General features: G+C 33.2%; 2 protein-coding genes across 2 annotated transcripts; both read left to right on the top strand.

Annotated features, from left to right (window-relative positions):
* Positions 1 to 671: 671 nt before the first annotated feature.
* Positions 672 to 5360, top strand: LOC123654183 (elongation of very long chain fatty acids protein 6). The gene is made up of 2 exons (XM_045590106.1): positions 672 to 889; positions 3834 to 5360. The coding sequence occupies exons 1-2, from the start codon at positions 708 to 710 to the stop codon at positions 4198 to 4200; spliced, it is 549 nt and encodes a 182-aa protein (XP_045446062.1). The 5' UTR covers positions 672 to 707; the 3' UTR covers positions 4201 to 5360.
* A 4808-nt stretch (positions 5361 to 10168) lies between these two features.
* LOC123654182 (uracil phosphoribosyltransferase homolog) lies at positions 10169 to 13909 on the top strand. Its single transcript, XM_045590105.1, has 4 exons — positions 10169 to 10360; positions 10715 to 10907; positions 12209 to 12376; positions 12683 to 13909. Exons 1-4 carry the CDS (start codon positions 10233 to 10235, stop codon positions 12863 to 12865), a joined length of 672 nt encoding a protein of 223 aa, XP_045446061.1. The 5' UTR covers positions 10169 to 10232; the 3' UTR covers positions 12866 to 13909.
* The last annotated feature ends 1237 nt before the right edge of the window (positions 13910 to 15146 follow it).

Here is a 15146-nt window from a genome sequence, read left to right as displayed (position 1 = left end):
TTGATTAGTTGTAAGCAAACGCGGCACCCACTTAGAAAAAAGCTTTTTCATGGCCAAATTTTTATGTAAAATAGTGAAAACACTACCAGCTGAAATCGTCACTATCTCGGCTATCTCTCGCACTTTTACCTTCCGATCTTCCAATACGATTTTGAGGACTTGGTTAATATTTTGTTGAGTCACTGCTTCATTTGGACGACCTGAGCGTTCCCCATCATTGGTGTCCATGCGACCGCGTTTGAAGTCGGCATACCACCGACAAATGGTTGCTTTAGAGGGAGCTGATCCTGCATAACATTTTATAAGCCATTGCTGTGCTTCAACGGTATTTTTCCCCATTAAAAAACAATGTTTTATCAACACGCGAAACTCGTTTTTTCCATTGTATCGAAATTACAACCGTAGCGTCACTTAAATGTTTCAAAATCAATAATTTTATTGTTCCATTTTTCAAAATTTGACACATATTCTTGTATTGATAGCCAGTACTTTTTAAAAATCAAAAGAGTTTTTAATATATGCGCCATTTCCAGGTTAGTCTCGGGACTTATTGAACGATCTAGTAGACCACTGCATCCCACTATGGAATCGTTTATTTCATAGAAAAAAAAAAAAAAAAAAACTAAAATCAAATACATTCATTAATGTTTCTTTCTTATCTTTTCAGTTTCATAGAACAAGATAAAGTCTCAGGGTTCTGGACGTGGATGTTCGTGCTGTCGAAGCTGCCAGAGCTTGGCGATACGGTGTTTATAGTTCTGCGCAAGAAGCCACTCATCTTCCTGCACTGGTACCACCACATCACCGTTCTACTGTACACCTGGTTCTCCTTCACTGAGTACACTTCATCCGCGCGCTGGTTCGTCGTAATGAACTACTGCGTTCACAGGTAATTGAAGAACACCTAAATTTAGTCCTAATTAGGTAGGCTAATGAGCTAATTTTGACGCACATTAAATTCAAGACCTTTGCTCGAAGACTAAGTCACGTTATAGAAAATTACTACCTCCTTATTACTTGTGTATTGTTTTGCTCAACGGCTTGGCCGCATAAGTGTCAGACTCGCGGAGATTTCGGGATTAAATACAAAGTCGAAATCCGGCATTAACATCAGAGTGTTAATCCGGGATTTTCACTAGATACATACCAAATTTTATCGGAAGCTGATGGTATTATATACCGTGAAAAAGTAACAAACATCCATCTTATTCAATGTGACGATTCATGCGAAAGTTAATATCGAAAATTGTGTGAGAGTTACGTGCCGTGTGTGACAGATTAGCATTTTGTAAGTTATTCCGACGACACGTTCGATAATTATTCAAATTAACATGCGAAGTAGAAACATTGTCAAAATGTTAATTTAATCCAATTTGGCAAAGCGATTCTATCTAATCAACATTTACTGTTAAATGTATATTTTAAAAATTTTAACTATTACATTTTAACTTTATTAACCATCTGTGGAGTATAATTGTGGTTTTTTGACATTTCTCATTCAGAATATATAAGGTAATAGGGTACTTAGTATGATAATTAATTAATTAAATTAGACTGTAAAGAGAATTACTCGAAGGGCTCGAATAACGACCCTTTAACGCCTTTAATAGCGAAATTTAATCTCACTAAATTGCCGAAGTGCAAATTTTCATAGCATCATTTCCAATTCGAAATCAATTTCGTTAGCAATTTCGCAATTAGTTCAAATAAAATGTTATGTAGGGCTATATATTTTAATTGATAGCATACCAAGTTTTGATCCTATATGTATTAAATAAAACTTTTCGTTTTTTTTTTCTTCATCTTTTTAGTCTACTTTCTTATAAATGTATATCGAAGCAATTAGCAATTCAAATTGAAAGAAAAAGTTTAATCTCTTTTGTATAATAATACATATTGATTTGCTCCATTGACTTCATCTCAATACAAAAAGTATTTAATAACGAAAGATTCGAAACAATTTGAATCAAGAATGAAACATTTCAAGTATAACGAGTAAGATAATTTATAACGTCAAATTCATATAACTCTTAAATAAAATTAATAAAAAAATAAGCAAGCTCTTCCGTTCTAACGTCGGAAACATTTCTTTTCATCGCTGAGTTTCATTTTTCCGTCTCGTTTCGTACGTTTAAACTGCACGGATAAATTCTAATTGAATACGTTTAGAATATTTTTAATACGCCTCGGTATACATTTTGCAATTTTAACCTAGAAATGTTTAAAGTATATTTAGATTTACCTACTAATATTATAAATGCAAAAGTTTGTGAGGATTAATGGATAGATGGGTGGATTTATGTTACTTTGGTATGTTACTATGGATCGGAAACTACAAAGACGAAACCGCTGGGCGCAGCTAGAGGTTCAAATGTTTATCAATCAATTACATAATATGTATTTTTATTGGAAGTTATATCACGGTCCGAAATAAAAAAAAATCTTGTTTTTAAAACTTGTATTAAATTAAAACAAGGTTAATTTAACTATAAGTATTTAATTTATAACTTTGAAACGAAAATTATTAAGTAAACATCATTTGTAAATGAAGGGAATGTTTCGTGAGGAGATTCACACCTAACCCTGGTGAACCGTATGTATTTATATGTATAATAACCCGAGAGTTAATTAATTTATGATATTTACTTTTTATCTCTTTGAAAAGTAAATACAATTAAAAATCAGCCAGAGTTCACGTGTTGTACATTTATGACCCGGTCGATATATGTAATATAAGCGAAAATATATTGTTATCTTATTACAATAATTGTTGCGAATAATTATATAATTGAAATATTAAGTTATTATTGACTAAATCAAGCCAAAACGATTAAGCGGATATGGATCAAATTTGACAAAGAAATATGTTAAAGTTGCTGGAATAGAACAAGGCTTTTATCCGACAAATATATAGTTTACTAGCTGCGCCCGCGACTTCGTCCGCCTGAAATTAAAAAAAAATATTGTTCAGTTTCAGTATTACATCAGTTATCTGCTAGTGAAAGTCCTGTCAAAGACGGTCCAGTCGTTTCAGAGATTAGCCGGAACAAACAGACAGACAGGCAAAAATTAAAAAAAAAATGTTATTTTGGTATACGTACCGTGTACGTCCGTATGCATTTAGTAAAAAGCGATTTTTTTAATATTACAAACAGACACTCCAATTTTATTCATTGTATAGATGGGATAGGTTTGTTTTGCTTTAGAGCAAGGGTCGACATGTCTGGCATAGTTATAGTTTTAGGGGTCGGAGAGTGACAGGCTAATGTTACCCCGCAAAATGCAAAGTTCCTATAATATCAAGTGTCAAGTAAACAATGTCGCAGGTAGGCAGGCAGTAATAGCTAGTTTATATAAAAATAACATGCGTTTTGATTTCCCCCTATAATCATAGAGTATAAAGACTAATTATAACTGGACGATTCAACTTGTTTATCAAATTATTTTATGTAAATGTGTTATTTTTGTTTAATTATACTTAACGAAACCTTGAAGTATATCCAGCTAGCACAATCACCTCGGAGGTATTTACCTTTTTACTCGTTGGATAGTTATTTAGCGTATTATAAGCAGTATATAGGCATTTATCAGTAAGTGTCTGTTTCAACGGGGACTTACAATGTTTATCACCTACGTAAGGTTTGATTGACTTAGCTTAGTTAGCGGGAGGTTATATAGGTCTTTACGATCTGTTGCATCTCAACTAATAACTACTAATTTTGGATTCGTTTATTTCGAATAGAAATATCAGACTGATAAATGGTTGTTTTGTAGTGTAATCGTAAATATAACATAAGCTTTTATTTGATTTTTTTTTTGTTTGATTCTTCCAGCGTGATGTACTCGTACTACGCTCTCGTCAGCATGGGCAAATACCCGCCGAAGATGCTCGCTATGACGATCACCGTACTTCAACTGTCGCAGATGGTAGTCGGCTGCGCTATCAACATCTGGGCCCACAACTATATGACCACCGCGCCCCCCCACACCTGCCACATCAGCCAAATAAACATCAAGCTATCGATGGCGATGTACTTCTCATACTGCGTCCTTTTCGCCCAGTTCTTCTATAAAGCGTACCTCTCACCGAAGCCCGGGAAGAAAGCCAAAACCGAACCTGTACCAGAAGTAAGTCCAACGAAGAAGATCGAACAGACGGTCAACGGTTACCCGAGACAGAGAAACGGCCTGGTACACTAGTCGGCCATGTGATATGTAGTTTTGTACAGGTTATACGCGGTCACCGATTAAACAATTTCACGATTTGAACGTCGCTCAGCTAGTGTTAAATTTTAAATATATCTTGTGACGTATACAGAAAAAGCACAAAAATTTATTTTGATTGATGGTGAATATAGGATATATTTCTAGAAAGTTATAAAAAAAAAAACGGTTTTGTAAGCTTTTAGCGTACATCGAATACATTCATCAAAGAATTAATTTCTGATAAAAAATGCTTATCAGACAAAAAAGTTAATAGAAACAGTTTTTTTAATGAATTAAAAATTTTGAATTATACGGTTCTTCGTCTGCTGTGTTCCTTCAAATGATGGGGTTTTGTAGGGGTTACAGATCACGATACACGTGAAAAAATTTCCTAATCCTTTTTAAATTTTACTTTATCTTAATAAACGTGCTACTCTGGAAACTTTCTTCTGCATAGCCGTCCAAAACTATTTTTCTTGGCACAAAAAAAAATCGTTGAAGTGAAATATTAAGACGAAAGGTACCTGAGAGACTTGAAAAATAGGTATGAATAAAATGTTCCTGTCTCGCTGTATACTGCCGCCGCGCCCCAAGAGAAGAAAGGGACAACTGCAGCTCAGACCGTTTTAGGTAGATAATTATTGACCAAAACAGCATTTCGTAGTAGACTATTTTCTCCCCAAGACATGCCAATTTTTTTTTTTTTTTTTTGTAAAATATTTGATCTAGTGTCATTACCCAGGGAGAAAACTGTCGGCCGGTATCCTTTCCTCTTACTACTAACTATCGCATACAACTAAAGAACAATATAAAGAAAAACAATTCTTTCTCGTATAATGTTTTTATTGTAACTTATAACCGCGCTTACGCGCACACAGAAGGTATCATGCGGGCGAGTCTATCAAAGTAGCTTGTTCATTTAAACAAAGTCAAATTTAAAAATAGGATTGGTGAAACCTTTCAAAAATATTTCAAGGAACGCAGTTAAGAGTGTGCTTGGACCATTTTATAATAACGGCTTTTTAGTTAATAGAGGACAGTTATGGCTAATACACAGTTTGTATCAGATTATGCAAATTGGTTAATTGTTTTTTGAACATCTTAGCCTTCCTTAATATTAGCCTTTATAAATATTTAAATTATGTTTATAAAAATTTTGTTTTTTTTTTCTTCTATATAACAACAAATGTCGATAAATTATTTTGCATCAAATCGCGTTGTATCAGCACGTGAGTTATTCAAGCGTGACATTGACCGTTTAGCGCTTAAATCGCTTAATTATGCGATAAATCAAGCAATATTTGATGACACTTGAATATTCTTAAATAATACGTGCTTAATTGGTTATAATAAAGATATGAACATTCTTATCTTATCTTATTATGTATATATTGATTTAAAATTGATATTATCTTTATTATTTGACAAAAACGATATGTTTTTATATGTTGCATACATTCAAAGGGGCTATTTTAAGCCTAAATTGTATCTAAAATATATAATTCGTTCTCCAATAATCGGAAATTGTTTATAATCGGTGTCGTTAGCTTAAGGTGCGTCGTCACGTGTTACATTCCACGCTAGGTCACTTCCGCTGGTATGTCTTTGGCTTAGATTTCTTACACTTGGTGACGCCTAAGCCTTAGCAATTTGAAGCTTCTACGTCAGTTCTATGATCATAGGAACCAAATCGAAAAATATTTTTAATCTGTCGAAATAGTTTTTTCATGTAGATTCGTTCTAATAGTAATTTGTAGATTGGCCTACAGTGTTATTAATAGTACATTTAAAAAAAATAGCAGTCTAGATTTTAAACATGAGTAATTATCTAAATTAGACTTAAATAATGTACACAGTTAAATAATTATTTAATTTTATCCATCGCTACGAAATAAATTAGATATAAAGAAAATTAGTAAAACGGTTTCCATGTTATAGCAGCCGACGTAGGAGCGCGTAACTCCTCTGTTGTTATCGTATTTATTACTTAAAAATAGTGACGTTTAATGTAATGTATTTGTAAAGGGTAGTCTTACGACTCGTACAGATCAGGAATCTTGGTTAAGAGCTCGGACTGTACCGTCGGTCGTTCAGAAGGACCTATCACCGCTCCGGATGAGGCATTGAATATTAGATTTTATATAGTATTTAACTAATCGGTTATATTGGTGATCGGTCTTTTTGGTATCGAGGTTTTTAGTTGTAATACTTTGGGGAACGCTTGTCAGACAAGTGCACAAAGTAATCTATAGATTAATTAACTTTCAGCTAGTGAACTAAGCGATATCGGTGTTATACTGACAATTACGGCTTTTTTTTTCCTTATCAAATCAATCGCTTGACTAGTTATTGACGATTATGTATACCGGCATATTGTAAATAGAATGTTTAGCGAGAAGTTACAAAAGTTATAGGTAAGCTAAATAATTCCTACACATGGCTCGTGACAATGTATCGCTTGATGTTATAATATGTGCCCAATGATGATGTACAAAGTTTAGCGTATTTACCTTATAAGCCCCACTCCGCGTGAACATAAACTTGTTAGTTAATAGTCTATTATAATCTGTTGTTTTGACGTTTATGTCAATGTGGCGGGAAGTAGCCGTAGGCAATTAAAAATCCCTTTTTATAACTCGTTTCTGACAAAATAAATCTTCTTTGTGGCAAATATTATTAAAACTCTGAATACGTCAAATAACCGTTTACTATTACAAAATATACTTAATATCGATTTTAATATGAGTAGAAAAATTCTTCTATATTTAAATTATCCGTAACGTACAAAACTGTTTAATGTAAGTTGAAAAGTTCAAAGAAGAGTCAAAATCAGGACGCCATATTAGTATGAGAATAATAAAATATGTGGGATACGCAAACCGAACGTTTGTTTTAGATTTAATTACAAAAAAAGTTGAATGTTACCTTCTTAAAACATTTTAGAATGTTAGAAGTCTTGTCCGCTTGTAACAATAACATTTTGCTACAAAGGTGTGCAAAATTAGGATAGTTTTTAGGCCAGGTCAATTGGACTAACAAATAGAAAATGTAAGGATTAGTATTGATAGACAGTTGATTGTTTTTTTTTTTGTTTTTGATAAATGCCCTTTTACGAACTTTATACAGGTCCGGATTATATTTTTTTTTTCTAGTAATATTATCATTCGAATTTATTATTATCTCATACGGGATATAGTTTATTTGAACAGGGGTATTTACAAATTGGAATTTCATATATTTATAATTTTTAAATTAAATTCAGTAGGTAGATGACGACCTCTTGTAAGTGATGTCTTTGTAAAATGATTTATTCTTTTCAAAAAACTTTTAACGCTTGTAAATATTGGTCGTTTATGTAATTATTATAAGTTTAAATTAATAAATGTTTGTTTTCATTACAAATATTACTCAGTTTTTCTTTTAAGTTTATTGTTTTTTACTCACGCCTATTGCTTTTACATAAATGTATTTGTTGTATACAATTACAAGAATTCGTGAAAAATATATTGAAAAAGAAACTGTGAAAATAACCTTGTTACCATCAAGTACGTCAATAATTTTTTATTTAATCTGTGAAGGTTTCAAATACAAACTAACAAATCAACATTTAGCATTTATTTCTATTAATAGTCATTTTTCTCGTAACAAGGGAGGTATAAATCAGCCTAGCTAAAACGAATTAGCGATTACAGTTCCATATTTAAAAAAGATATTTTAAAATATATTTTTGCGAAGGTGTTTTGTGGTTACAATCGAATGGTATCTGTTGTACGTGTACATTCAGAGATAACGTAATTTAAAAACAAAGAGAATGGAATTATTCTTGCAATAATTAATTTGTATTACTGGGCAAATAAAGCATTCTGTAACGACACTTAGTTTTATTATTTTCCCCCTTTGAACTAACTGAAAATTTTGTGTTATAACTCACTTAAAATTTTATGAAAACAATATATCTGCAAGAGCTACCCAAAATTTTATACATTTTCATTGAATTTTTATTTTATGTCTCAAGACTTGAAACAATACATTATGTTCATTTTTATTTATTCAGAATGATAAAAGAATCAAATGTGAAATTCTTAAAAAAAATGTTTTACACGCAAGCGAGATTCTCAAAATTAGATATCGAAACCTTTGACAGTATAAAATTAAACAAAATGTAATATTTCCGATAGTTACCACGCTTGATTGGGTTGGTGACCACAGGGCTGGGTCTTCGGCCTGTGTATTTCAAAGCCAGCAGTTGGATGGTTATCCCGCCATCGGTCAGTTTTATAAGTTCCAAGGTTGTAGTGGAACTGTGTTAACCCTTAGTCTGCTCTTACGACACCCACGGGAAGATAGGGGGATATTCTTTAATGCCGAAGCCACACAGCGTACATTTGAATAGGGGGTATTTACAAATTGGAATTTCATATATTTTTAAATTTAAATTAAATATAGTAGGTAGAAGACGACCTCTTGTAAGTTATGTCTTTGTAAACGATTTATTGTTTTCAAAATAGTAAATATTGGTCGTTTATGTAATAATTATAAATTTAAATTTATAATTATTTACAAATGTAACACAGTTTTTTTTAAGTTTATTATTTTTTTACTTACGCCGAATGCTTTTAAAGTAGTGGTCGCCCAGTGGTCGAAATTCGACCATAATTAATTTAAAATGTAAAATTATAAGTTTGGACATGTTGTCAAAGACTACACCTCTATAACAATAAACGAAGGCGACGAGCGATAGGCGAGAAGATAAAAATAGTATATGCACTCATATATTCGTGTGTGTGTCAAATACATGGAAATGTGTATAATGTTTAAAAAATTATTATAAATATTAGCATTCTACACTCCTTCTTTATATAAACTCTTACCTCTGGACGTAACAAACACAACATAATGAATCGAATGTAGTTTAATAGTAAGGTGCTTTTAAGTACGCCCTAAACTGGGAGTTACTATATAAATAAAATTATCAATTTAGTATTAATCCTTTTAATATTAATCCCTTTATTTGTTTAGATCTGCTCTATTGGCAAAATATTTTTCAAGGAAAACAGTATTTTACCGGATCGAGATCGGACCGAAAACGAACTGAGATCGACACTGTAATGTGAATCGGGCCTTAAGGTACGACCTGCGAAAAATTATGTGTGCGTATGCGTGTGTATGTGTGTGTGCGTGTATGTTACATTTCTTATCAATTTACGTTAGCTATAACAGTTGATAGTGATCCTAAACGTACGATAACTATCGTACATGTACGATAATTCAAGCCTACGTACGATCTACGATCCATACCCATTTTTTTTTAACGCAGGAAAATGCATTTACGCACTGACCCCGTCACCCGAAGGCGACGGGAGTGTGAGGCTCCCGGCGGAAGGTGTAATTCCGGACTATTCACTAAAAACCAGCGGTGCCCTCGTCGTCCTAGTGGGGCGCCACGGGACCCCTTATAAGTATTCGCCATGACGCCCCGGGCTAACACACACGATTGTCGAATGAAAATCAATTCATCGAACGTATCGCACGTTACTCTCGACGAAGCGCCTCGACGTAACGAAGCACCTCGCGAGACGTCATACCGTAGAGACGATCGCGTTAGACGCGTATCTCACAAACGGTTGACTAAGATCCATACCCTAGGATCGTACACGATTTTTAATAATATTGTCTGTCCTATCGAAATACTGAGAGTAACAATTTCTCCACAAATTATGAATTTGGAGCTACGACCTTTTTTTTGGCCAACTGAAATTTGTAATTTGTTGAAATTTTACGATAATCTGGAACAACGACGACTTGAACACCGAAAAACTTGAATATTACATATAATTATGTTTTTTTGGGTGTACGATAATTGTTCGGAAAGTACGATAATTTCACAGCACTTTGTCGAACAGACGGGCAAAAATTTCTGGTAGCACTGCTAGTTGACGTTCTAATACTTCAAAGTGACATTGACGTAGTTGATAAAGTTATTGTATTGTTGCGATAACACATTTCTTTGCAATTTTGCATACAAGATGGAATTAATTGACAACGATATTCGGCAGTGGGATGCGAATGATATTAAAGAGCAGTTTGGTGATAATCTCATGTTACTACCTTCTAACGATAACATAAAGGAACTACAAACGATACTTCGAGACAAGTAAGGTTATCTTACATTAACATTATGGAAAAAAAAACACAACAAATGTTTAACAATGCTAAACTATTTATTAATTTTGTTTTAAACAACTTCACTAAATCATAATATGATAATGAGTAATTTTTATTATGTCTCGTAACTTGTTTGAAATATTACAGTAATATAATATATTATTATTTACGTGATCAATCATATTATGATTGTCACCTTTAGAACTAATCTGGTAGACCAAATCTTTAAACATATAAAAGTTTTAGTAGTCACTAAGAAGGTTAATAGAAATCAATTCTAATAATATTTAAATTAGTACATGCTAGAACAAATGATATAATAAATATAAAAATTTACATACAGAAATACAAGTCGCAGTGATTTCAAGTTTTACGCAGATCGCTTAATTAGATTGGTTATTGAAGAGAGCTTAAATAAACTGCCGTTCACTGATTGTGAGGTAGTTACACCGACGGGAGCATTATACAAAGGTTTGAAGTATGGTTCGGGAAATTGTGGAGTTTCTATTGTCAGGTCTGGAGAGGCCATGGAACAGGTGTGTAATACAGTAATAATAAGCTAGCAATACAGCATCCTTGTGATTTTTTTTCTTAAAAGGGAGGCAAACATATTAACCTCAGCGCATTAAAATATATAAATTTGAACACTTGATATTTCACTAGGATTAACTCATATATTACTTATTTACGGGGTTAGAAAATACACCTAATACACAAATCTAAACGTTATGCCCTGGGCAAATATCATGAACTGGTTAGACACATTGTGTTAACAAATGTTCGCCATAGTGACACAAGTAATATATGATATAGGATAAAACTGTGTGCATTCCCTAAATGTACCTAATGTTAAGATGTAAAAAAAATTAAGTTCTTTGTTATTGTTTTTTTTTTTTTTTTTTTTTTGAGAATGTAGATACTTTTGTGACATTTGTTCAGTGTCATCACTCATCAATCACCTTATGGCAAATAAATATTTTATTAATAATATTATATTACTCGCATTAGCACCGGGGGTCTACAGTTATATTTCCAATCAGGCAGGCATTTGTATAAGTATTAATATTTGTTTCTGGTCTGGGTATGCTTCAGAGCAGGTAATAATTTAGCCAGTGTTATTATTATAGACACCTGATAGGAATTGCTGTGTGTTTACCGTAGTTAGAATATAGCCACCCTCTCTCTTCCTGTGGGTGTCATAAGAGGCGATTAAAGGATAACACAGTCACACTACCAAAGAACTTAAAAAGCCGACCAATGGCGGCATAACCATCCAAGTGTTGGCTTTTAAGATTATTGATCCACAGGCTAAAGACAGGCAGCAGTGTCTTTGGTACAACAAAGGCACCCATGCGGTTACCAACCTGCCTGCCCAGCGTGGTGACTATGGGCAAAACACATGAGTTTACGCCATTTTTGGCGCAAACTTGGAGGCCTATGTCCAGCAGTGGACTGTATTAGGCTGAAGTGAGTGATAGGAATTGTTATTCATGGAAGATTGGATTTTATCTGCTAATTCGCAGTGGAAAACCATAGTGGATTAAGAAATGACTAGCCCATTGGCCCAATTTGTAATGACCTCGCTTTCTGCTCCAGGGGTTGTGGATTCAATCCCTCCCCGAGTCTGGGTGTTATAAATGTTTTATTTTTATTTTTATAGAAGTATCATTTATTTAAATATATAAAAAAAAGACTATCAAATATATATAATATATAATATATACTAATAAATATATATAATATACATAAATATATATTATGTGCAATGGTGTGACTAGCTTTTTCTTATTATAAGGCATATATTTTCATAATAATTTGTGTATTATTTTCATCTCAGGGCTTACGAGACTGTTGCAGATCAATTCGCATTGGTAAAATATTAGTTGAAAGTGACAATGACACCCATGAAGCACATGTTGTATATGCCAAGTTTCCAGAAGACATAGCTCGTAGACAAGTATTACTGATGTATCCTATTATGTCCACAGGCAACACTGTTAAACAGGTATGTGTCATACATGTACAATGGCTGTCATACATTTTAAAATAAATTTACAGTAAATTTACAGCAATTTAGAATTCATCATCATTGTCTGGCAATTTTTTGTCTTAAAAAATAATAAGGTTGTGTCACATTTTACAATTACCGTGTATTGTTGAGCTAAGTAAATGGGTTGTGCCTTTTCATTTTTGTTTGTGTCTAGATAATCAAAAAAATTATTCACTCATTTTGAAATTTTTTACTTGGTTTAAATTTCTAAAAACAAATAAATAATAAGTAAAAACAAGTAAATGATCTGTGTAATTGCAGGCTGTAAATGTCCTCACGCAACACGGCGTCAAAGAGGAACGTATAATTCTATCAAACCTCTTTTGCACTCCCGCTGCCGCACAAGCAGTCGTCGATTACGTTCCTAAGATGAAAATACTAACTTCAGAACTACACCCCGTTGCTCCAAACCACTTCGGACAGAAATACTTTGGAACCGATTGATATGAGGATGACTTTGAGGCTTAAACCTCTTGTAGAGAGTATTAAAGATCTAATGGACTTGATCATTTACTTATCAGTGTGTAAAAATGCTTAAGTTGTGTTGCTAGTTATAAATAATTTGCTTTAAATGTGGCAACATTATTTTTAAAGTCAATAAATGTTATTTATTTAATAAAAAGTAGTGTATTGACTGAGTTTAACAAATGTGTATGAAATAAATATTTCTGATACTGTAATTTAGTTTTTATGTATTATTAATACAGAGCTTGTATGATTTATGCTTTTATAAAATGAGATCTAAACGTGTTAAAAAATTTGTGTCAGTCAGCATTCTGATTAAGATGTAAAAAATAAAAACAATAAAATAAGTTTTTTTTAAATACTTCTTTTTTGTTCTAATATCTATATTTTTTTTTCTATTGTATTTAACATTAAACTTGATCAATATATTTTTTACTGGCAAAGCGTTTAAATCAAATGCGTTAATTTAATTGTGAAAAAATACAAATAAACTGTTTAAAATTATTATTTTTTATTTTGTTTGTGTTGATTTATTGCGATGTTTTTACAAAACGGTCTTGAAAGCAATCCATTTTTTTGTCATTAGTTCCATAGTTTAAGTTTAATGTTTACTTTAGAAACAGTTCTAACAATTGTTTTTGTTTAGAATCTTTACATGTCGCGCCGAACAGTGCAGTGCATACACTTATTTGCATTAGAGAAACATTTTAAAATTCTGTTGGTTACGAGTTTGAAATTCTAAATTATTATTCATTTTTTTTTTAGAAATGTGTATTTATCAGGATAATAGATTTCTTCTGCGCCAGTTATTCAACAGACTTTATAATTTGTTGACACTGCTTTCGTCGTACTTTCCTGATTTTGAATACTCGTGTGCGCACTTTACAAAGTTCTAAACTTACGCTAAGTTTTGCAGCGATCTCATTATTGGTCTAAATTCAAAATTTAGTGAATCGTGTATTTGTAATTATCATATATAGTTAACTAATTACGTTGTTTTCAATAAAAATAATATTAATACGCTTTGATATTTTGTTTTTTAACCACTTCAAAAAAGGAGGAGTTCACCCAATTCGACCTAATATATAATATTTTTTAATGTATGTTCGGGGTAACTCTGTAACTCCGTCTTTTATGAACCGATTTTGAAAATTCTTTTGTTGGAAAGGTGATATTCCTAGTTTGGTACCATGATGAGGAAACCAGGATCCGATGATAGGATTCCCGAGAAATCGAGGGAAACTCGAAAATCCGCATAACTTTTTACTGGGTGTACCGATTTTAATAATTTTTAATTTAATCGAAAGCCGATGTTAATCATGTGGTCACATTTAAATTTCGTCGAGATCTGATTACAACTTTGGTTTGCCTGAAAAGACAATTATTATTTATTGTAAAATACACTCATCATTACAGCCTATACAGTCCACTGCTGGACATAGGCCTCCACAAGTTTACGCCAAAAATAACGTCAACTCATGTGTGGCTACGGCACTAAAGAATTTAGCCACCCCCTCTCTTCCCGTGGGTGTCGTAAGAGGCGACTAAGGGATAACAAGGTTCCACAACAACCTTGGAACTTAAGAAGCCGACCGATGGCGGGATAACCATCCAACTGCTGGCTTTGAAATACACAGGCCGAAGACGGGCAGTAGCGTCTTCGGTGCGACAAACCCAGTACTGCGGTCACCAACCCGCCTGCCCAGCGTGGTGACTATGGGCACATGAGCTCTCATCTCAAATGCGATATCGTTTCCTTATGTTAAATTGCACTTTAAGTGCTAGGCGCTACTGTGGGTGTACCTACAATAAACCAAAATAATCACACACTCGTTATGTTAACTTTTGAGTGTTCAAATTGGACTTCGGTACAATGGTAGGCAGTTCTCTTCTCTGAAGAATCTAGAATTGCTCTGGAGGTCCTTATGGGCGTCAGCGCGTGTATAGATGTCTCGGTGAAATGTTTGCTGAATATTTTGAGGTTGAAACAGAGGGCTACGTGAGACGCTTGATAATGGTCTAAGTTTCAACGCTCGTACCGAAATGGTCGTCTTTGATACAGACAGTGTTAATTGTTAGAAGTATACAATAAACGTCTAAGTACCATGTGTCATTCTGATCGTACCATGCTTGTGCACACGCCTCGAGGGTCGTTTGTGGTTACTTTGATGAAGTCAATATTCAGCGATTACCACGGTAGGTGGCCAGTTAATTGAGCCGCCGAGTATATAAGAAAATAATAATTCAGTTATAAAAAAAT

Source organism: Melitaea cinxia, chromosome 6, assembly GCF_905220565.1.
Source record: "Melitaea cinxia chromosome 6, ilMelCinx1.1, whole genome shotgun sequence".
Classification (NCBI taxonomy): Eukaryota; Metazoa; Arthropoda; class Insecta; order Lepidoptera; family Nymphalidae; genus Melitaea; species Melitaea cinxia.
This window is presented reverse-complemented; position numbering and strand designations above follow the sequence as displayed.

Excerpts from the sequence above, each read along its gene's own strand:
- LOC123654183 (XM_045590106.1), top strand. The coding sequence starts at position 708 with ATGTTCGTGCTGTCGAAGCTGCCAGAGCTTGGCGATACGGTGTTTATA. Across the intron at positions 890-3,833 it reads ATGAACTACTGCGTTCACAG|CGTGATGTACTCGTACTACG; the intron begins GTAATTGAAGAA and ends TGATTCTTCCAG.
- LOC123654182 (XM_045590105.1), top strand. The coding sequence starts at position 10,233 with ATGGAATTAATTGACAACGATATTCGGCAGTGGGATGCGAATGATATT. Across the intron at positions 10,908-12,208 it reads CTGGAGAGGCCATGGAACAG|GGCTTACGAGACTGTTGCAG; the intron begins GTGTGTAATACA and ends TTTTCATCTCAG. Across the intron at positions 12,377-12,682 it reads CAGGCAACACTGTTAAACAG|GCTGTAAATGTCCTCACGCA; the intron begins GTATGTGTCATA and ends GTGTAATTGCAG.